Source organism: Molossus molossus, unplaced genomic scaffold (genome assembly GCF_014108415.1).
Source record: "Molossus molossus isolate mMolMol1 unplaced genomic scaffold, mMolMol1.p scaffold_m16_p_2, whole genome shotgun sequence".
NCBI lineage: Eukaryota > Metazoa > Chordata > Mammalia > Chiroptera > Molossidae > Molossus > Molossus molossus.
In genome coordinates, this window is record NW_023425355.1 from 94,326,722 (window position 1) to 94,350,182 (window position 23,461).

General features: G+C 40.8%; 3 protein-coding genes across 7 annotated transcripts in view; 1 reads left to right on the forward strand and 2 right to left on the reverse strand.

Moving 5' to 3' along the window:
• Positions 1 to 1,385: 1,385 nt before the first annotated feature.
• On the reverse strand, positions 1,386 to 8,625 carry CMC4 (C-X9-C motif containing 4). 4 transcript variants are annotated; one of them, XR_004960619.1, is made up of 4 exons: positions 8,540 to 8,625; positions 7,595 to 7,662; positions 4,802 to 5,028; positions 1,386 to 1,405 (listed from the first exon to the last, which is right to left on the reverse strand). XR_004960619.1 is itself a non-coding variant. In XM_036271063.1 (3 exons), exons 2-3 carry the CDS (start codon positions 7,650 to 7,652, stop codon positions 4,880 to 4,882), a joined length of 207 nt encoding a protein of 68 aa, XP_036126956.1. In that variant the 5' UTR covers positions 7,653 to 7,662; positions 8,540 to 8,625; the 3' UTR covers positions 4,701 to 4,879. The 4 variants fall into 4 exon arrangements, 1 of the variants encoding a protein (XP_036126956.1); XR_004960617.1 differs by lacking the exon at positions 1,386 to 1,405 and adding an exon at positions 2,478 to 2,520; XR_004960618.1 differs by lacking the exon at positions 1,386 to 1,405 and adding an exon at positions 2,487 to 2,515.
• A 296-nt stretch (positions 8,626 to 8,921) lies between these two features.
• MTCP1 (mature T cell proliferation 1) lies at positions 8,922 to 15,014 on the reverse strand. Its single transcript, XM_036271062.1, has 5 exons — positions 14,644 to 15,014; positions 9,507 to 9,658; positions 9,224 to 9,394; positions 9,091 to 9,142; positions 8,922 to 9,003 (listed from the first exon to the last, which is right to left on the reverse strand). The coding sequence occupies exons 2-4, from the start codon at positions 9,609 to 9,611 to the stop codon at positions 9,095 to 9,097; spliced, it is 324 nt and encodes a 107-aa protein (XP_036126955.1). The 5' UTR covers positions 9,612 to 9,658; positions 14,644 to 15,014; the 3' UTR covers positions 8,922 to 9,003; positions 9,091 to 9,094.
• Positions 15,015 to 15,387: 373 nt separating this feature from the next.
• BRCC3 (BRCA1/BRCA2-containing complex subunit 3) overlaps positions 15,388 to 23,461 on the forward strand; it is a 53,211-nt gene continuing 45,137 nt past the window's right edge. For both annotated transcript variants that reach the window (XM_036271406.1, XM_036271405.1), the window contains exons 1-3: positions 15,388 to 15,525; positions 16,168 to 16,184; positions 16,981 to 17,035. In XM_036271406.1, coding sequence (XP_036127299.1) covers positions 15,403 to 15,525; positions 16,168 to 16,184; positions 16,981 to 17,035 — 195 coding nt within the window. In that variant the 5' untranslated portion in view covers positions 15,388 to 15,402. The remainder of the gene's footprint in view (positions 15,526 to 16,167; positions 16,185 to 16,980; positions 17,036 to 23,461) is intronic.

Genomic DNA, 23,461 nt, shown 5'->3' on the forward strand with positions numbered 1-23,461 from the left:
ACCCGGGTCTCTCGGGACCGCAGGCCGACGCTCTAACCGCTGAGCCAAACCGGCCAGGGCTGAGTATTGCACTTTTTAATAAAAATTAAGTCAGCTTATTGACTCACTCAAACTGTCTGAATTTGAAATAAGAAATGCCATTAGGATTATTGAGAGCAGTGGTTCTCATCCTTGCTTGCACATGGGAATCAACCTACAGAGTTTTGCAAACTACTGACACCTGGCTGTCATCCTAGACACTTGATTTAACTGGTCTGAGATACCACTAGGACAGCCTGAGTTTTTAATTTGTCTCAGATGTTTCTAATGAGCAGACAAGGTTGAAACCACTGAAATACAGAGTAGGAAGCTGGTGCTAATACTAGAGTTCTACCGTTAAAAGTGACTACTTAACAGGCCCTTTAAAGCCTTTTACGTTAAGTGTCTGAAGATAAGTGTAATATCACAGTTTATTAGATGTTATAGGAATAGTGTGGAGCGGATGCAGGGAAGCACATTGTCATACTGTAGCCTAATGGCAGAACAGGGGCTTTTGTCATTAGTGGATACTAAAGCTATGGGGTGAAAGGTTGTGGGATATTTGTAGGGCACCAGCATATCACCCTACATATTATCCATTACAGAGGGAAAACTACTTTCCAGCCTAGAGGTCTGTCAGTCACTACTTAACCAAGTGATTAAATTTATCATCACTAATAAATAGCCTATTTAAAAGCTTTTTAGTCTCTAAAATGCGGAGGGAAGTGGGAGGAGGGGTGGGGAGAGATTAACCAAAGATTTTATATGCATATATGCATAACCAATGGACACAGACAATAGTTCAGTAAAGGCATGGGAGTGGGCAGGAGCGGGGTGGAGGCAGTCAGTGGGGGAAATGAGGGACATCTGTAATACTTTCAACAATGAAGATGAATTTTTAAAAATAGAGGATGAGATCATAGTTCTTACCTTCCCAGTTCTTCCCTGAAGACTGACATTCAGTGCTAATCATGGTCCCTAATGTGGCAGGATAGTAAGAAGCTATGAAAATTCCTGGGCAAGACAAGAAAATTAAACAAGGCCAAACAGTTTGGGCAACTTACAGCCAGTTTGTGAATCATAAGACATTATCTTTCCCAGCCAAGGACACAAAGAGCAAATGGTTTTATACCCTCCTCCCTAACCAGAAAATGCATAGTTTAAATCACCCTGGCCTGGGAAAATAGAGAACAAAGACCCAATTAATGCCATTTGTGCCAGCTAAACCCAAGGACAGATAAAATTGGGGAACAAATAACAAAAGCCCCATTAAAGCCAGACAGACCTAAGATAAAAGTTAAACAATAAAAGACCAAAAAAATAACATTAAAAATGCACCTGGAAAACTGATGAATATTCCACTGAAACCCTCCCCTAAGATTCTTGCCTGCAGGGGGAAAAGAAGGATAGAAAGCCCTCAGGACAAAGACTCAATACAAGCTCACTCTGGAGCACACACCCATGCCCCTCCCCAGGCATGAACTTTTAATTTCTAAGGTCCCCACAAGACTTGCAGCCAGGAGAGCAGTGGGCCCCTGATCCTGTCTCCAAGGCCCCCTTTCCTCTGACTTCCCAGTGAGCTAACAGCAGCCCTGCCTTGGCTCACTTCTTTCCTGTAACATTTCTAGAGAGCCAAAGCAGAGCACCACCTAGGTAGGCTCTTCCCTGTTGTTTCTTCTACCCTAATTCCTTCCTTTGTTTCACTGTCCCCAGCTTTAATAAACATACTCTCAAACTCATCTGGCGTCGTGTTATGAAATCTTTCCTGCACAAAGTCAAGAACCCACACTACAGGCTGGCCTGAGGCAGACCTGCTCCAGCCGGCCCCTGTCCGGTAACACCTAACATAAAAACACGCAGTAAATGTTAAGCTTCTCTGATGGTTATTTTATTTTTCTGTATGTCATAATAGCTAGGAAGAATAAGATTTAAATCAATGCTGCCCGGCCGGTGTAGCTCAGTGGTTGAGCTTCAACTCATGCACCAAGAGGTCACTGGTTCGTTTCCTGGTCAGGGCACATGCCCAGGTTGTGGGCCAAATTCCCAGTGGGGGGCATGCAGGAGGCGGCCAATCGATGTTCTCTCTCATCGATGTTTCTAGCTCTCCCTTCCTCTCTCTCAAATCAATAAAGAAAAATAAATAAATCAATGTCTGCCAATAGATGTTGACTTAAACTGAGAAAGAATTGAATTTAAAGATAGGAAGGAATGATTGATTTGAAGCTTTAAAAGCCCTAAATAAAGTAATATACCTTAAGAAAAATTTAAAACTCTGAAATTTGAGTAGTTAACTTAAAAATAATTTTGTAATAAAGCACAGGAGCCCTGGCTGGTTTGGCTCATCGGTCAGAGCGTCGGCCTGTGGCCCAGAGAGTCCCGGGTTCTGTTCCCGCTGGGGGCACATACCTTGGTTGCAGTTTGTCTTCGTCCCGGTTGGGGTCATGTGGATGGCAACCACTTGATGTGTCTTTTTCACGTCGATGTTTCTCTCTCCCTCCTGCTCTATCGGAAGATAAATGCAAAAAAAATGTCGAGTGAGGATAAAAAAAATAAAGCACAGGACAGCAATCTATTTGATCATGTGATTCCTAATGTAAATCCCAGCACCATCAATTGATCATTTCAAATGTAATTTCGATGTATATATGATGTAAACATAGTTTTAAAATGTTTTACTAAATTGTTTCACTACTAACACAGAGTTCATTTAAATGATTTCATGAGCTTGTAGCAGTTAACCTGGTATGTAGACCAAACACCTCTAAGACACCATTTCTCCAAGTTTCTCCAGAGAACATTCACCCTGAGAGATGCTGTCTGCAAAATGGGTTTGATGGGTACACTTTGGAAACTACTGCATACAATAATAGTCCTTCTCAAAGAGTCATAATTCACATTAGCATATGGAAAGCTCTGAAATCTTACAGTAAAGAAACCTGTTTGCCTGTGTATAATCTAGCATCCCCTAGACTTATCTGAACACAGAAGACTTTTTCCCATTTTAGCAATTCCTAGAAACATTTTGGGGAATGCTACTTCAAAGAACAGTTGGTCTCAAATAATAATGGTATTTGCACATCAAGGACTATCTCAGTCCATTCAGAGCAATGTAGGCCTTTTTTAGCATGCTGGAAGAGGCAAGGAAGTATGCTCTGTTTATGGACTGAATGTATACCCCAAAAACTATATGTTGAAATTCTAACCCCCATGTGATGATATTTGGCTGTGGGGCCTTTGGAAGGTGATTAGTTCATGGGGTTTGAGCCCTCATGAAGGGTTAGTACCCTTATGAAAGAGGCCCCACTGAGCTCCCTCTCCCCTTCCACAATGTGAGGACATATCCAGAAGGCAGCCTCCTACAAACCAGGAAGCAGGCTCTCACCAGACACTGAATCTGTGATGCCTTGGCCTTGGCCTTCCAGTTGTCAGAACTGTGAGAAATAAATGTCTTGTCTATGGTATTCTGTTATAGCAGCTCGAATGAACTATGATAGGAACCTATAAGAATTTGTTTCTGCTCTTGCTTAGAAAGTCATCTTTTTCTTTTATGGTGGGGGGCAGGGAAGAAAGCAAATGGTCTGTTTGATACTGTCACCCTCACCCCACCCCCCATCCACTACTTGAAGTCACTGACAACTGTCAACAGGTTTCCTCTGGCAGCCTTGTATTAACACCAGGATCTGCTGTAATCAGGTTTGACTATAAGACTATACAGAGTAGCCCGTAGCCCTAGCTGGTTTTGCCCAGTGGTTAGAGTGTTGGCCCGAGGACCAGAGTCCAGGGTTTGATCCGCTGTCAAGGGCATGTACCTTGGTTGCGGGTTCTCTGCCCAGGTTGGGGTCCTGCAGAAGACAACCGATTGATGTGTTTCTCTCACATTGATGTTTCTTTCTCTCTCTCTCTCTCCCTCCCTCCCACTCTATCTAAAATTCAATGGAAAAATATCCTTGGGTGAGGATAAAAAAAATAAAATGAAGTTTAAAAATATATATACAGAGTAGATAAACCACCTAAGAATTCAAATTCTGTTGCTGCCTGCCTGACTTCCAATAAAGTTCTCATGATAAATTAGGGGTCATTAAACATTACAAGAATCATGTCTATGCCTTTCTACCACTCACTAAGTATGACATGCCTTCTGGCCAGGTACTGTGATGGGGATGCAAGAGCAGAAAGAAATGCTCTTACTTACATTTGGGAAGACACTGCTTTAAACTGATGGAAATACAACAGGTTGGGTGAGAAAAACCTTTGAATTTAGCACGTCATCTATGAAAGGTGTCATGACGCTGGAGGGCTGAGTGTTTTCACCTAACACTTTATTTGATTAAATTATTGGCTACTGGTGACTGAACTCAATATTCTTCAGCCCCTCCCTCTTCCCCAGAAGTTGGGGGTGGGCATGAGGATGAGGACTAAAAGTTCCAGCCCTCTAATCATGTGGTTGGTTCCCTTGGCAACCAGCCCTCATCTATGGGTTAACTAAGGGCTTTCCTCATTAAAAGTCACCTCATTAATGTATCAAAAGACACCTTATCACTTAGGAAATTCCAAAGGGCTTTAGGAGCTTTGTGCCTGGAATGGAGACAAAAACCAAATATATATTTCTTGTAAGTGACAATATCACAAGTACCAAACCAAAATTTTTTTCACTTAACAGGTTTATTTTAGCAGCTGTTTTATTACATTCTACACATTTGGTTAATATATTTCTATTTGTTCTGCATAGATGGCATATTTATTAACTTTTATAGTTGACTTTTCATTTGATATTTGCTGCTACCTGGCCTGAAGAGTCAGGAGGATAAATGAATCTTGCTTGGTGGAAACGTAGTGCAGCATTTAACTTCTCCGCAGAACTTTACTTTGATGTGGACTTTAGTGTCAGCTTTTCTACCTCTTCTTTTTCAAATCCTGAACAGACGACAGATCTTCCCTTGGGATAGCGAGCACAACACTTACGAAGTTCTTGGATAACAGCCTGACACTTAAATTCCCTGTAGTTGTTGGCTGAAAAACAGACAGGCAGAATCATGATCTCATAGGACTAAGGCACAGGGAGTTTTAGATCAATGCTTCCCACTCCTTTTCACTTTACTATATCTACAGACCTGGAAAAAAGATGTATCAAAGTCCACTGAATTGTTTCTAATTTAGAGACCAGTCAACAGGTTAATTAGGAAGAAAAGTGTGATTTACAGTGGTCAAAATATGTTTTTCTTTATCATTTCTTTAAGGTTGAGTTGGTAGCTTATGTGCCTTTTTCTAGGGCAGGGTTTTTTAACCTCTTCCCTTTTTGGGGGGTCACTAACTCCTTTATAATTTGGTGAATTAGAAAAATGCATATACCCTGCATGTTCTTTTGCATATCATTTAAGGTGACTGGTAGACCTTCCCTACCAAGTCTGTGTATCACAGGTTGGAAACTGCAGCCTCGGGGTCAATCTTTTATAGCTGTGAGCTAATAATGGTTTTTACATTTTTAAAGGGTTGTGATCCACCCCCCCCCCCTTCTCCCATCCCAACAAAGACTTCCTGGCCTCCAAAGCCTAAAATATTTCCTGTTTAGCCCTTGATAGAAAACATTTGCAAACCCCTGTTATAGATCCTAAGTCAAGGAGGACTTGACCTAAAGGTTCTAGGTCAGCTTCAATTGACCTGAGTCCCTCAATACTAAAATGGAGTGCATGGGAGTTAGCCTGTGATAAGAAAGACAATTCTGACTACAATGAGAATATAGCAGAGTGACTGAGTCCAGGCTTGGAGCCAGACTAGTAGGATTCAAATCCTCACTGTACCCTTTACTAGTTATGTGACCCTGGGCAAGTTATATAATTTCTGTGTTGATTTCCCCATCGGTAAAATGTGGATCATAGTAACATCTACCTCATGGATGAAATGATTAAATGGCAATATGTTTAAAGCCTTTTTGGCTGTGCTTGTCATCCAGGAAATGTTTAATGCTAACTCTTAGTCCTTCCAGCCCTCAATCCTCCCACACTGCAGCAAGGAATATAACTAGCTCTAATTTGATTCTTATTCTCCCTTAGCCATGGTTTGGTAATTCAAATAAGTTAAGAATTTATTTGGGAGAAGTTGATTGTGAAAAAATTTTTGTTTTTCTTAAATTTGGAGAAAGAAAAGAATGGGGTGAATAAAATGGCATTATGCATCAATACTTAGATTAAAAGATTTTAAATAAAATATTGCTTATATAATAAAATGAAAAGTTCAAGAACAGAAGCTAAAAGTCAAGGAAAATATACAAACAAGGGTTTTCTTTAGGGGAACTCAATATTTTTCCTCCCTATCTTTCTCTATTTTCATGGGTATTAATCTCTACTACTGTACTTTAATAACAGAAAAATTATCAAAAAGTCAGTTTTCAAATTCACACAGTACTAAAGCCTTTTTCATTTGTTCTGCCAATAATCATTCATTGATTTAAAAAAAAGAGAGAGATCCTCTGGAATTTGGTCAAACATACTAGCTGATTTAAAATCAAATGGACAAATTACATCAAATATACTTTAGTTGAAATTCACTTTTACCTTTAAGAGTTAGTTGCTAACTTTGGCAGCCTGAATTCCAATTGTATTTTCAACACACCCCCATTCTAACCTGATTGCTTTTATTTATTTATTTTTATAATATAGCATTTTTAAAAATCCTCACTTGAGGATACTTTTTCCATTGATTTTTTTTCCAGATAGAGTGGGAGAGAGGAAGGGAGCAAGAGAGAAAAACATTGATGTGAGAGAGACACATCAATTGGTTGCCTCCTGCACAACCCCTACCGTGGCCAGGGATCAAACCTGCAACCGAGGTACATACTCTTGACCTGAAATTGAACCCAAGGCTCTTCAGTCCACAGGCTGACACTCTAACCACTGAGCTAAACCAGCCAGGGCTAACCGAAGTGCTTTTAAAAAGTGAGTTGTCGGGACACAGTTAAGTATAACCCACCCATTTTAAAACTAGTCTTTTTTTTTTTTTTTAAGGACTTTGTTCCACGTAGTAATTCTCAACTCTGGCTGCACATTAAAATCACTTGGCTAGCCTGGTTGGCGTGGCTGAGTGGTTGAGCATCGACCCATGCTCCAAGAAGTTGTAGATTCAATTCCCGGTCAGGGCACATGCCCAGGTTGTGGGCCTGATCCCCAGTGCGGGGCATGCAGGAGGCAGCCAATCAGTGTTATTTCTCATCAATGTTTCTATCTCTCTCTCCCTCTCCCTTCCTCTCTCTCTAAAATCAATAAAGAAAAATTATTTTTAAAAAATCACCTGGTTTCTTAGATACCTGCCGAGACCCCATCCAGTAGTAATGAAAGTCTGATTTCATTGTTCTAGGCAAGTTGTTAAAGCTTTCCATGTGATTCTACTATATACCCAGGATTGCAAAACCCCAAGCTTAGGTCACATTACTTTTTATTTTCTGCATCTTCAGGCTAATTACAGAACTAATATATTCTGAGAGGAGTTAATATAGTTTTCTGATAAAAAGAACAATTGGTCTCTTGTAGTTAGTTCACAGATAAAGTAGAGAACTATAAAAAAAAAGCGTCGAACATAGTACCTTGTAAACATTTCTGTATTTCACAGGCTTCTTTCTGGCACGGATCCTTCTGCAGCATGTCCAGAAAACTAAAATAAGAAAAATGATTTTTATTTTGTTTTTTATTTATAAAGACTTTAAAGCCCTCTAGAAGGGATTTTCTTCAGAGACAAGACAATTGCCTTCCAACTGCTGGAAGACAATTACACTGAAAAATACTCTTCCCATTCATAGGATGAATCAACTGTATTTTTATAATATCCATTTCATTTGATTCGGAAGATATAAGTAGCTTTACATGGAAATAAAAACCCTTGAATTCAATCAATTCATCCTGAATACTGTAAACCAATGTTGGGCTAGAGGAGCCGACGCCGCAGCCTGAAGGGCCTGCCCACTGCCCAGCTCTATCATTCACAAAACCACCCCTGGTAAATGATCAAGCTCCTTGAGCCTTTTCTCTTATTATTTGTGTGTAAACTGAGGATCATACCTACCTCAAAGCATTGAAGAAAGAATTAAATGTGATAAAAGTATACAAAGTGCATAGAAGAGTGCCTGGAAGGCAGTAAGGGCTTGCTACATGGTAGCTATTGTTCCCAAGATTTTTAAGAAGTAAAACTAAGGTTTTTAATGTATATACACTGTTATAACTCAGGAAATTATCAGGTAGTAAATGCTTTCCTAGGAATCAGCAATATTTGGCCCTGAGAAAGGTGCTAGTTAAGCAGCTGAAATGTTTTTTTGAAACTTACAGAAAAGACTTAAAATATCTGTAACAGATCAGCAACTTCTAATAATTTGATGACACAATTTCAGAAAGAAAAAAGGCTCAGGAGCCTTTGTAGCTAATTTCATTAGTGCAAATAACCTCCTTTTCCCCCTAGAGCTCCCTAAGTTTTCAGTAGGTCCAAGTTAGGTCAGTACTGGGATGGGAAACACTGGAGCAAAATCTAGGATATTTACAGAATGGGAGAAGGAAAGGCAGGTGAATTGCTGCAGGGCAAATAAACGACCAATAGATGTTGATGCTGCTAGGAGTTGCTCTCTTCTCTCTAAATCAGTACCAAGTCCTTGGTGATCAGAGCATCTGTTCTGTAGCAGGTGCTGACTTTTGTGGGATTCATCAGATCCCAGTTCCAGCTGATGATGTCCATTAAAGGTTCTATGGCAACTTCCAAAGGAGTCAATTTCAAATTACGTATCCTGACTAAATGCTTTTGTTGACTGGCTTTCTGCCTGTGTAACCCTCTCTCTGCAGTTCCACTTGCGGTGTTCTTCATGACCCTTCCTAAACTTCTGTGTTCTTGAGCAGTTTTTCAACCCACTCCCTCCCCTAGGCCCACAGGTGGGTGCACTGCAGTGGTGGATGAAGTGATTGCCATATACTGAACAGAACAGAGGAGCATATCTTCCTAGAATCCCAGCACCTGGAAAAAAATAAATCATTAAAATCACCACAACCGAACAGAATGAAAAAGAAGAAAGAGAGACAGTGGAGAAACAAAAATACATACCAGGTTAATCATCAGGCAAAAGCTTAAGCAACAGCTCCTGTACTCCCCTGACCTGTCAGGAAAAAAAAAGTTTATAGAGTACTGTGTTATAAGAGTCCCAATATAATGGAAAATGATTAAGCAACATATGTACCATTAAATGATGCTGGATCTGCCACAAGCGAGAGTTGTTATCCATGTAGCGCTCCTCAGGGTAGAGTTGCCACATGAGAGGTAGCTGGGAGGTAAGAAGGTGACTCGGCCTAGCCGCGTCACCTAAGGGAACCTGAACTTGCTGGACTCGTGCCCTTAGGAAACTCGTCCCCTAATGGAAAGAAATGATCAAAAATAAAACCAGACTTCAGGATATTGTGACTAGTTAGAAACTAAGTTGCTTGAAAGGAAAATAAAGAAATAAGCAAAATGTAAACAGTTACCTGTTCCACGACGGCCACCCATGTGCGCTGGTATTCGTCGCGGTAGATACCCTCTTGGTGAACCCAGAGGCGATCGGGTGGAGCCCCCACATCCTCTCCTGCCATTCTGGGCTTTGAGTTCCAATTCTAGCCCTGCTTTTCTCCACCTAAGCCTGCAGCACCCGCGCACAGGACACAGGTGTGACTTTTTGGGTTTGAATAAACTCACCAGTGAGCAAGGTGACCTGGTACTAGCAACCACCAACCAGAACCAAACCTCATATATGTCTACTTGCACAGCCTAAAGGGAACCAAGGCCACTTGAAGCTCCCTGCAAGACACTGAAGTGACACTCAGGCAGAGCCTCAGGTTGACTACAAAGCACTTGAGAATTCAATTAGGTAAGGAGTTCTGTAGCTTTACAGGAAGCTGGGCAGTGGTCTCAAGTTTGCATTCACAAAGCAGTCTGACAAAATATAGTCAGCAACAGAATATGCACAGGTGTACTTATTTCTAAATTAAGATTAAAAGTTTGTTTTAAGAGCAAACAACCTATTTATCAGTTTACTTAGAAAGATATAGCAACTGGGCCTTTCCAAAAGGGGGTTTTCTTATTAGGGAAAATAAGGTAGCTTCATGGAATTTCTGAGCAGTAAGAGGCTTTGGGGATCATGGTGGTTTGGAGCTGAGTGAGAGAAAATGATAGTTACCCACATAGGTCCTTATTTCATTTTAGTAATGCTTCAGTATGTCACAGGAGCCTATTTTACTATACAGGTGTGGGTTTAAATTGTTTCCCAAGTCAGAAGCACAGAAAAGTCCCTCTGCCCTTTCAGAGGTATAAAGGAAGCCCACTTCCTGGGCAAATTCTGCATGAGGCAGACTGGGTTCTAAACCCATAAAGATCCTCTGCCAGGCCCTGTGTCTCATTTCAGGGCCTCACAATAACTTGACCTGCATTTTGTATGGCATGGTTTTCACTGTGTTTCTATTTTTGGCAGAGCACAAATAGAGCACTGGGGCTCTACCCCACAAAACAAAGGCCTCCTATTCCCATTAGGTGGGAAAGAACTGCAGCACAGCTTGGGAAGTTGTTAAACCCTCAAGTAAAGCTGTCAAGAGCAAATAGATGCCAGAACACAGCATGATGCAGCCCAGGACAAAGTTAGCCAGAAAGAATTAATTGAGCTAAACAAAGCCCTTTTTTTCTAGGACAATTTGAATCTGGTTTTTTTCCTCCCTTAAACACTGTTAGTTTATCCTTCCTTAAAAGGAAAGTAGAAAATATCTTTTATGGATTTAAAAATGGTCTAATTTTAGTGAATAATTTAAGAACATCACAGTTGCTTTGCCCATTGTACTCTGACTCTGAGCCCATTTTAAGCTCCTGTCTTATAGGGCTCTCTCATTTCAAATTTCCTGTCTTACATGGCTCCCTCATTTTAAATTCACCTAAAGTGAAACCTCTTCTTTTTAACCAAATTCTGATTTCTCTCAATGGCAACACTACCCCTCCTGATCCTGCAGAAACTTACTAGTTATCCTCTTCTTCTGCTTCAGTCGCTACATCCTATGTCACTAATTCCAGGAAGCACCACTACCACTGTATTTGAGATAAAGTTTTTCCAAAACACCAGGCTCATCTTTAACTCCATATTCTCAATCTTGCTTTCCACTGGTCTAAAATGCCTCCTCAGGACTCTCTACCTCAGTACTATCATGGCAGAGTGCAGTGCCTGCCTTCTCTATGAAAACTTATTGCCTCTCTATGACTAGTACAGCATTTATGTCTAAACTAAAGCTCATATTTTGGCTTCTAATTATAAATTTTCTTGAATATTTGCTCTGCTTATTTCACAAGTCCTGACTCTCCCTAAATACAGTACTATAAGCTCTTCAGTAGCAGGAATGATCCAGTACTGGGCACCCCAAGTCTCAAATACTAGTCAAATAATATTCCTGTGAGTGGTGGATCTATATAGTAGGGGAAACAGATTAAGGCCATGTATACTTACTTAGGTAGAGACTGATTCTCTACGTGTTTTATATAGCATATATATATATATTTTTTCAAAGCCATTTTTCCACATTTAGCAGATACAATTGTTCTGCCTCTCGTCCTCACCAGGGCTTTGGAAAGGAGTGATACAAACAAAAACCTAGTAAATGCTAATGTCAAAATAAAATATATTAAAGTCTGGATTTCAAGTACAAAAGAAATAAGTGTGGCTACTTATTTTTTAAGTAGAAACCAAGTGTTATGGGTTTCAGGACCATCTCAACTTCACAGACAGGTCCTAGCAACAACCAACATTATTTACATTTAAATTTGTTTTGAATGAAAAGCAAAATTTTACTGGTTACACTGACATGAAAAGGAAATAATTATAGTGGAATAGATGGCAAGCAAATTGGAGATGATGGTCTCAGTTACTATGGATCACTATAAAGAGGCCTATGAACCATTACAAAATATTCTCAGAAAAAAGGCAGCATTATGTGATGTGCTGCTGTGACCCTAAGGCCAATATGCTGGGCATCAGCAGGATGAGCCTGGGAACAGATCCCAGCACATGACTCTGGAGTTGTGCATGCTACCACTCAGAGATAGCACAGAGGCCCAGTAAAAGCAACTGCAATAATCAAGGGACTGAGAAGCTATCATGTGAACATGAAACAACATTCTCAGGAGAGACACGCAAAGCAAAGGCTCAGTGAGAGGGATTAAGATCAAAGCCCACAAAATCACAGGTGTATGACTAGGACACAATTTGCCTACATGTGATTCTTGGAACACTTGTCCCTAACTTTTTCCTTGGTCAAATAAGTTTGGGAATCTTATAGCATCATAAAGCACATTAACACAGTGAAAGCTCTGGCAAGTTATGTAGTAAATAAACTTTATTTTGTTTAACATTTCCCAAATTTATTTGACTAGAGAGCATTTCTCTGCATATAACACTTGCTCACAAAATTCAGGACCCCCTGAACTATGATGAATCCCTTAAAACCTCAAGATAAACTTAGGTACAGGTGCAATACAATACACAGAGCATAAACTTGTTCCACTCAACTCAAGGAATACTACCAGCTGCAAATTCAAATGGATTAACAAAGTGTTTCTATAACTTCATCATCCACAAAGGCACTAAAAGAGATAGTCCCCATGTGGGTCACCTTGATGCCACAGTCAGAGACCACATTGGCCTAGATAGAGTATTTATTAGTAAGTCATTTTGTTTTAAATGGATGATATACAACATGGAAGTCTTCCTTAGGTAGTAATCTAAGTAAAACCATTATTTTTTTCTTCTCAGAATAAATTATTTTTTGTCTTTTTTTTTTTTTTTTTTTTTCCCTTTTGGTATGTGCCCCTAGTGGGAACCGAACCCAGGACTCTCCAGTCCGGCAGGCCAGTGCTCCAACCGCTGAGCCAAACCGGCCAGGGCGTTTTCTGTCTTTTTTAAAAAAGATAATTTGCTTTAATTTCCAGGTGTTTTAACACAGTTTTAAACATTAATCGGTTGAATATACTTATTTCATGTGAAGTCAATTGATGAAGTTATCCAATTATAATGGATGAACTTACCAAGAATGTAGACCTCGGAATCAGACTGGCCTATGCATAAATCCTGATTTTGTCACTTACCAGCTTTGTGACCTCAGACAAGTTAATCTTTCTACACCTCAGTTTTCTGATTAGTAAAATGAGAATTAAAGAATATAATGCTCATAAGTCAACAATTATTTAGCACTTCCTATGTGTTTTACATACATTGACACTTTTAACCTTCATAATTACCTGATTTAATGGATACTATTATTTCCCCCACTTAAAGATGAAAGAAGTAGCCCTGGCCGGGTGGCTCAGTTGCTTGGAGTGTCATCTGGTACACCAAAAGGTTTTGATTCCTGGTCAGGGCACATACTCAGGTAGGGGCCCGTTTGGGAAGCGACCAAATCCATGTTTCTCTCTCACATCGATGTTTTTCTCTCTCTCTCAAATCAATAAAAATATATTCTTGGGTGAAGATTATTTTTTAAAAAGATGAAGAAAGTAAGGCACAGAGAAGTTAGGTAACTTGCTTGAGGTCACACTGCTAAGAGGTTGCAGAGCCTGATTCCAATTGGGGCAGCTAACATATATATACAAAGTATATATATGGGTAGATCGTCTAGCACATAAGCTTGCCATACATGTTAATCATTTTTTCTTCTCCAATGAAACGTTTAGGGCTATAATATGCAGCCCTGAGCATTATAAAAGTTAGAGAATGTCATTCTAGATTATGAGATTAACATCAACAACAAAGGTGTTTTTCCTCCTGAAGGTGTCTAAAGACAATTTATAAACTCAAAATATCCTATCACTAAACATAATAACAGCCATCCTTGCCCCACCAGGGCAGAGCATACTAGTCAAGAATAGTAATTGAAAATAACATATGGTGCAAAATCGAAACAGAAAATTTAGGTGGGTCCAATGTAATTGCACACTTGAAATTTCTCCCAAGCTTCTATCATTATCAAAATCAATCATGGAATGTGGTCCTTATGCATTAGGTAAAAATGGAGGTTGCTAGCATACATATCACAAATAGCTCTACCGGATGAGGGCCCTATCTGTGGGGAGACTTGGGTTGGAACTGACTTGGGAGAAAAGAGCAAAGCATCAACACCTCTTCAGGTAGCACCTTGGGAATGTTCCCTTTCCAGTACTGCCATGTCTACCTGGCTTCAAACTACACAAGGAATAAGAAAACGAGATCAAAGCAAACATAAACATTGATGGGCTGTGGAGGCGGCACGGCATATACTTGTCTTTGGTTTTGAATCATTTCTAAAATCCACTGCAATTCCTAACCTTGGGAGTTGAAAGATCTGTACTTTCAACCCACGGCATGTTTGGCATACGTCAAAATTACTTTAATCTATAATTTCACCATGTCTGATAGCATCAAGACAAGGAGAGGTGAGGGAACATGTATAGTGGATAACTACTGTGATACTTTCGACCTTGAATAAAAACTGAAGTCCCCCATTCCCCTCCCTGTAACAAACAGATACTTAAAAGCCTTTGTAGAAAGTAGCAGCAGCCAAGCTTGAGTGATACTTTTTCAGACACAGTATAGCACTGTTTCTGCAAGAGGTTACTCACATGAATATAATGTTTCTTGGGCTAATTAATCCGCCTCGAAATCAGCGAGGCTAAAACTTCCAGGTCCCCCACCTCGGGCCAGTCAAACCGGGATCAGGACGTGAGCCCAGGGCGAGCCGAGGGGCATCTGGGGCCGAGGTCACCCGAACCGAAGTTTCGAGGCAAGGGCCGACAACCGGAAGTGGTCCAGGGAGAGTGGTACAAAATTCAGGGACCGTAACTTGGAAACAAAACAAAATAAAACCTTAACTATCTTAGGACCAAATTTCGAGAGAGCGTCCCACTGGCTCAAGAGGCTGGTGCGTGCGGCGATGCTGCCTCAGGGCTGTCCCCAGAGCGTGTAGGCCGCGTAAGCGGGCGGGCAAAATGGGCGCCGGCGCTCGGGAGGCGCCTGCCCCGCCGCCCGGGCGCCGCTCACAGAACACGTCCGCCTGCGGCCCGAGAGCACCGCCTCCCAGCCACCCCCGCCGTCCCGCCGCCCGGCCTGAACCCCGTCCACGGCCGGCCACCGCCCTCCGCCCCGACGACCACGCCTGCCCCAACCGGCGCGGGCGTTTCCCAGGTGCCGCCGGGCCGCCCCGCCCCCGCCCCGCCCCCGCCCCGCCCCCGCCCCATCCCAAGCTCCGCCTCCACGCTCTCGCCTAGCTCGCGCCCCGCCCGCGCTCCCCAAGCCCCGCCTCCGCGGAACCCGCTTGCTGGAGCTCTGGGTTGGTTAGGCCTAAGTGGGCCCGAGGCGGACGTGAGCAGGGTCGGACCAAGATGGCGGTGCAGGTGGTTCAGGGGGTGCAGGCGGTTCATCTCGAGTCGGATGCTTTCCTAGTTTGTCTCAACCACGCTCTGAGCACAGAGAAGGAGGAGGTGATGGGACTGTGTATAGGAGAGGTGAGTAGGTCAGGGAGTTAGCCTGGCCGGAAACCTGATGAGCAGTCCCAGCGTGTCCTTGGGGTCGGTGTTAGCAGCGCCCAGGGCTGCGGAGGCCACAGGCACCCGTGACTTAGATCCTTGTACAGGTCCTTTGGATGGTCCTGCCCCGGGGGTCCTGTCCGGTATCCTCTGGTTGCTTGACGCTTGTTGAACCTCCTGTCTCCCCCAGCATTCCGCATAAGCCTGGGGATGGAGGAGGGCTTTTTTTCTCTAGTAATCTCTGGCCTCTTCTTTATCATCCCATTGCCCAGAATCGCAAGTCAGACCAGAAAGACAGTACAGCAGAGTAGGACATCAGTGTATTAAGAAGCTATTGATTACTATTAGGGCCTGAATTCTTCCCTCTAGGTAGGATGCATTTTAATTGTATCAAAGAACCTAAGAGAAGAGAGGCTTTCAAAGACACAAGTTTCTGCAGCGTAAAGTGTTGCAGAGGGACGAAAGAGGAACAGAGCTCAGTTTACAATCCGAAGTAAAAATTCTCCAGTTATTCATGCCTGTGTGCAGGACCACATGACCTGATTTTCGTATAATCTGCATTCATGTACATCAAATAAGTGTAATGTGATCAATAATGTTTTCTCCTCTTTCCCACTCTAGTTGAATGATGACACAAGGTAAGACAATATTTGATTACTCATATCTTTTGGTCTATATGTCATTATTAACTCAGAATTATGACAAGCTTGGCATAATTGTGTACAGGTTGTATTTTAAGTTACCATTATCAGTCTGCAACTCCGTCAATGATACACTTTGAATAATGTCTCAACTCTGAAGGTTTCCACCTTACTTCCTAGTAGGAGGATTTTCAGTTGAGATATGTATGATCTTGGGTAAAAAATGTGGTTGAGGAAAACAAGATCATGAGTGAACATGTGAAAGCTCTTACAGACAGAATTTTGTTGATTGACATGGTGCTATTATTTTCCATTTTCTCTGTTGATATGTTTTTTGTTCTTTCTCCCCTAGAATGACAATGAGATACTGGTAATTTTCTTTGTGGCAGATAATGTGTATATTGAGATATTTCCCACTGTTGACCTATTCCTCCATCTAAATTGGCTCTTCCATCTCCATTGCTTTCTGCCTCCCTGTGGTGAGCCCTACAGTGATCTCTCAGATCCCCAGTAGTTTGGATGCTTGAGGTTGTAAAAGCTTTGAGTTATTTTAATTTAAAATTCAAAGCATAGCAGAATGTGTACTCTCAAACCCACCTCTTTAATATTGAGGATTATAGGAGTTTAGCTTTGCCCATGAAAACTTTATGCACTCAGCCACATATGCATGTGTGCCAGACTGCTTCTAATAGATGTAAGAGCACAGCTTTAGCTTCAGTTTACTTTCCCTCCTTTTCCTTTGTCTCTGCTAAAGGTTTTATTATTCCCCTTTTTTCTAATTTATCCTCAAAAGGAGTGACTCCAAATTTACATATACTGGAACTGAAATGCGCACAGTTGCTGAAAAGGTACGTGTGCCTAAATTTTACATGATGGAAACTTGCATTTGGGGAGGGATTTCTGTGCTCTGTTTGATGAACTCAGCCAGGGATAAATCCTTTTTGTGTAGAGCCACATTTGTGGCTGGGTGATGTGTTCTCTCTAGTAAAATCTACTCACTAGGAATGGGACCTAATTTTCTGTTCTTTGTAGCAAATTATTACTACTTGATCAAGATGAGTAATCACTGTCAGCTCTCCTCCTTGCTGACATCTGCCTGTTTTCTGGCTAGTTCACGCCACTGTTATTTTTTTATCTTGAGTACCAATATCTACTCAGGCAACCCTTCTCTCCTTGCAGGCAAACTGCCCAAAGCTCATAGTCCTTAGTCTACCTTGACTTTATCTTTTCTGGTATGTTCTAGCCGTATGGTCTAGTATAATAGACCTAATGTCAACCTAATCATTGTATAGGAACAGTTATTTTTCCTTCAATATTGTGTAGATCAGTGTTTTTGTAAAAGATAATAAAAATAAATTATATCCTCTCCTCCTGCCAAGCAGATGATGGAAGTGATAAAAGCTATAGGGCAACTATCCCATCTACTTATTATGCCTATATACAAACCATATCATGTTAACAACTTTGCCTCCTTCCCATATGAAGGAAAGAATTCCACTTCCTATCCAGAGCTGCAGCTTCTTCAAAGACCTTGATTATAAAATATCCTCTTTCTTCTGCATCTTCAACCTTTTCCTATCATCTGGCACTTTTCCCTTAGGATACTAACGTGCTTAAATTACTCTCATTTTCAGAAAGGAAAGAAAAAGTAACTTCTCAACCCTGTATCTTTCCTTAATAGCCAGACTTTATTTACCTTCTACATTGAAATCTGGTTTCCAAGTCTTCCTCTCTAGCCACCACCTCACTGCTATATCAGTGGACTATTTCTTGGTGCTTATCTTAATCTTTCAATTCAGAACTCTCATGAGGTTTTTTGTTTTGTTTTGTTTTATTTTTGCCATATCTCCTTATTCCTTCCCCTTCCCTGATCCTTTTTAGACTCTTCCTCCCCTGCTTATGCATTAAATATTCTCCAAGTTTCTGCCTTGGTTTCCTTCTCTTCCCAGAATGTCTTAGGCAACAATACCTCTCCCGCGGCTCTAGCTGCAACAAACATTGCGTTTAGAGAGATCTGTCTTCAGATCTTTTCTCTGATGCTTACTGTGTGACTTTGGGTATGTTATTTAACATCTGTGAGTTTTGTATTCTTTATCTGTAAAACGGGGATAATGACAGTCACTAACCTCATATAGTTGTTGGGAGAGTTGGATTTGGGTAATGTAAGTAAAACCCTCATTTGTAAAATGGGTATAACAATACTACTCATCTCACTGGGTCATTGGGAGGGTTAACTTAATACATTAAAAGCACATCTACAAGTCTGACACATGGCAGGTAGCCAATAAATATTGGTCATTCTGACTGTTGTTGTTAATACCCAGTAAATGCTAGTTAGTATAAATTATTCCAAGCTCTAGAATGTCATACTCAACTGCCTAGTGGACATCCCGAGTTTAGCTAGACACAGGCATCTTAAAGTAACATGTTCAAAACTGAACCTTTTCTATTCTTCAAACGCTCTAACATTCCACCTGCCACAGTAAGCCTGGCTGCAACTTGGAATCACCCAGTAATCTTTACAAAATCTTGATGCTGGTCTAGGGTGAGACGTAGGCAGCAGAATTTTGAAAAGCTATCCAGGTGATTCTTATGTGCAGCCAAGTTTGGGAACCACTGCCTGCCATTGAGAACCATTAACCTAAATAAATTGCTTTCATATTTGTTTCCAATGCTTCATCCCAACTACTGCTCTTTATTTGAGGACCTCATCACTTCTTTCCTCGACTAGTGTGCTAGCTTCTCCACTGGTCTCCTTGCCTCAAGTTTCTTTTGCCTCTAGTCCTTTCTTACTGCTTAGGATGTGATCTTTTGAGAACATTAGTCTGATACACCTCTGCTTAAAATTCAATGGGTTCCCCATTACCTTAGGATGAAGTCTCATTAGTGAAGCATTCAGGGTCCATCATGATCTCATTTCTGTTTATCTCCTTACATTTCTTTACATGGATCCAAGTTCTAACCATGGTAAATTATGTAAATTTCCACATTATGTTTTGCTGTTTCACTCCTTGTATTTGCTGGGTGTCGTGCATGAACTGCTTCCCTTTTCTCTGCTTGGTTAACAACTTATTCTTGGTAGTTCAGCCACTTGCCTCAAGTAACCTGCCCTGACCTGTAGTCTAAGTTAGATAAACTCCTTTGTACTATACTAGCTCCTTAAGCATATCTACTACAGTGCTTATATGTTGTCGTGGAGTTGTTTATCTGTCTCTCTTCCTGGATGTCACCACTGTATCCTGTTTATCATTGTATACTTAGGCCATCGTATAATGCCTCCCATATAGGATATACTCAGTAAATACATATTGTATGAATGAATGAATGTACATCCTCTACAATACGCAATTAGTGTTACCTGCCTATTACCCATGGAAAGCCATGCGGGGGGTGCAAACTTTCTGGAAGGGCCAGATGGTAAATATTTTTAATACTGTGTGCCATGCAGTCTCTGTTGCAGTTACTCAACTCTGCCATTGTAGCCCAAAAGCAGCTACATTACATAAATGAATGGATCTGGTCAGATTTGGCCTGAAGGAACCCAAGCAGACCATAGTTTGCCAACCCTTGATCTGTACCAAGACACACAGCAAAAGGAACCAGTTGTTGGTACCTTAATTCCAAGACTGAAAAGGTATAGGGGCCTATCTAGCTAAGCTGGAATATCTTACTTCTTTTTTTTTTTTTGTGGTACGTGCCCCCAACAGGAACCAAACCTGGTACTCTCTGGTCTGCAGGTCGATACTCCAACCACTGAGCTAAATGGCCAAGGCGGAATATCTTACTTCTTATGTAACTATGACCATAACAGTCTTCCTCAGTCCCTTCAGCTACCTGTGGCTTTCAGGGACATCTGTCAGTCCTCTTTTGGCCTTTATTTATGCTTGTTTTACATGTTTTTCATCTATTCCTGGGCTGGTCTTGCCATCCTATCCTGAACTTCTTTTGCTCACTCCTCTTAAGACACTGAAACCTTCTCTGACTAGAGACAGAATATTTACTCTTGACATCAACTTCTACTAAAATACATTTCCAATCTTTTTTTAAATATAAATATATATATTTTTCTTTATTGATGTTAGAGAGAGAGGAAGAGATAGAAACATCGATGAGAGAGAACATCTATTGGCCGCCTCCTGCATGCCTCCCACTGGAGATTGGGCCCACAACTTGGGCAGGTGCCATGACGAGGAATCGAACCAGCGACCTCTTGGTGCATGGGTTGAACACTCAACCGGAGAGCCACACTGGCAGGCCATTTCCAATCTTAATGACATAATTTTATTTTTTGAGAGTCTATTCCCTTATCTTAAATTCTATGTTAATTTGTACCATCCAAATAAATATTAAAAACTTTGTGTGTTCAGGGACCTTCTCTTTTTAGTTAGTGTTGGCATGGCATATCTTTTTTCATTCTTTTATTTTTAGCCTTTCTGTGTACTAATATTTAAAGTGTGTCTCTAATTAGCAACATATAGTTTTGATAATCCAGTCTGATAATCTTTTTAATTGGAGTATTTAGTCCAATTACATTTATTATAATTATTGGTATATGTGGGTTATTGCTGCCATCTTTTTGCTTTCTACTTGACCTACTTCTTTTTTTTTTTTTTAACCCTCATCTGAGGATATTTTACCATTTATTTTCAGATAGAGTGGGAGTGAGGGAGAGAGAGAGACAGACAGACATCGATGTGAAAGAGACACATCGACTAGCTGCCTCCCGCATGACTCCAGCCAGGGCTGAGGACTGAACTGCAACTGAGGTACATGCTCTTGACCGGAGTCGAACCCACAACTTTTTGGGCTGTGGGCCGATGCTCTAACTGCTGAGCCAAACCAGCCAGGTGTTGACCCAATTCTTTGCATTGTGTTTTTCTCTCTGTTCTTGCCTTCTTTTGGACTCATCAGCTATGTTTTATTATTCCACTTTGATCCTCCATTAATTAGTTATAACCTTCTTTTCATTTTAGTGGTTATCTTATATATTATAATATACATCCTTGATTTGTTAATCTAATACAAATGACTGCTTTTTTTTACCATTTCCTTGATAATACTAGAACCTAAGAACACTTTAATTTCATTTACACCCTCCCACATTTTGGATTATTGTTGTCATGCATTTTAATTCTATGATTATTAATTTTTCTTTATTGATTTTAGAGAGAGGAAGGGAGAGGGAGAGAGAGATAGGAATGCCAATGAGAGAGAACATTAATTGGCCCACCGCCTGCATGCCCCCCACTGGGGATTGGGCCCACAACCTGGGCATGTGCCCTGACCAGGAATTGAACCAGTGACCTCTTAGGGCATGGGTTGATGCTCAACCAGTGAGCCACTTAAGGCATGGGTCTGTATTTTGCCTTCATTTCTGAAGGTTCTATTCTTTGAATATAGAATTATCAGTTGGCAGATGTTTTCTTTTTGTACTCTAACATTTTACCCTATTCGCTTTAGACTTTGTTTCTGTTGAAAAGTCAGCTCTTTTTTCTTTTTTTAAAATTAAATTTATTGGGGTGACATTGGTTAATACAATTATATCGTTTCAAGAGTACATTTCTATGCTACATTGTTTGTATATTGCATTGTGTTCCCACCACCCAAAGTCAAGTCTCCCTCCATCACCATATTTTTGACCCTCTAAACCCTTTACTACCCCCTAATCCCCTTCTCTCCGGTAACCATAATGCTATTGTTGGTATCTATAAGTTTTTGTTTGTTTCCTTGTTTGTTCATTTGTTACTTATTTCTTTCTTAATTTTTTTTATGTTTTTATTGATTTTTTAGAGAGAAAGGAAGGGAGAGATAGATAGAAACATTGATGTGAAAGAGAGACATCAATTGGCTGCTTCCTGCACTCCCCCTACTGGGGATCAAGCCCACAACCCCAGGCATGTGACCTGCTTTCAGTTTTATATCCCACATATGAGTGAAATCATATGGTTCTTGACTTTTTCTGACTTATTTTGTTTAGCATGATATTCTCAAGGTCTATCCATGTTGTCACAAATGACAGTATTTCATCTTTTCTTATGGCTGAGTAGTATTCTATTGTCTATATGTACGATATGTTTATCCAATCATCTGTTGAGGGACATTTTTTTGTTTGTTTGTTTTTTTGGTATGTGCCCCTGGTGGGAACCGAACCCGGGACTCTCTGGTCCGCAGGCTGATGCTCCAACTGCTGAGCCAAACTGCCAGGGCTATTGAGGATCACTTTGGTTGTTTGCATGTCTTGGCCACCACGAATAATGCTGCAATGAACATAGGGGTGCATATATCTTGGCAAATAAATGTTTTATGATTTTTGGGGTAGATATCTGGGAGAGGGGTTGCTGGGTCATATGGTAGCTCTATTCTTAATTTTTGGAGGAACCTCCATACTGTTTTCCATAGTGGCTGTACCAGTCTGTATTCCCATCAGCAGTGAATATGGGTTCCTTTTTCTTTTTTTTAAAAAAAATTTTAAATATGTTTTTATTGATTTCTTTTAGAGAGAGAGGAAGGGAGAGAGAGATAGAAACATGGATGCACATTGATCAGCTGCCTCCTGCATGGCCCCTACAGGGGATACAGCCTGTAACCCGGGCATATGTCCTGACTGGCAATCGAACTGGGACCTCTCAGTCCATGGGATGATGCTCAATCCACCGAGTCACACTGGCTGGGCATGGGTTCCTTTTTCTTCACAACCTCTTTAGCACTTGTTACTACTTGTCTTGTTGATAATAGCCATTCTAAGAGGTGTGAGGTGATACAATGGAGAAAAGAAATCCTCTTCAATAAACGGTGCTGGGAAAATTGGAAAGCCACATACAAAAGAATGAAACTAAACTACTGTTTGTCCCAATATACAAAAATAAACACAAAATGGATCAAAGATCTGAAACAATAAATTATGTAGAAGAAAAGAGAGGTACTAAACTTATGGACTTTGGTCTTAGCGAGGATTTTATGAATTTGACCTCAAAGGCAAGGGAAGTAAAAGCAAAAATAAATGAATGGGACTATATCAAACTAAAAAGCTTCTGCACAGTGAAAAAACCACCAACAAAACAAAAAAGCAACCAACCAAATGGCAGAAGATATTTGTAAACAATAGCTCTGACAAGGGGTTAATATCCAAAATATGTAAAGAAGTCATCCAGCTTAACACCAAAAAAAATAATAATAATTTGCAGTAAAAAATGGGCAGAGGACCTGAACAGATACTTTTCACAATAAGACATACAGATGGCCAACAGAAACAAGAAAAGGTGCTCAACTTCACT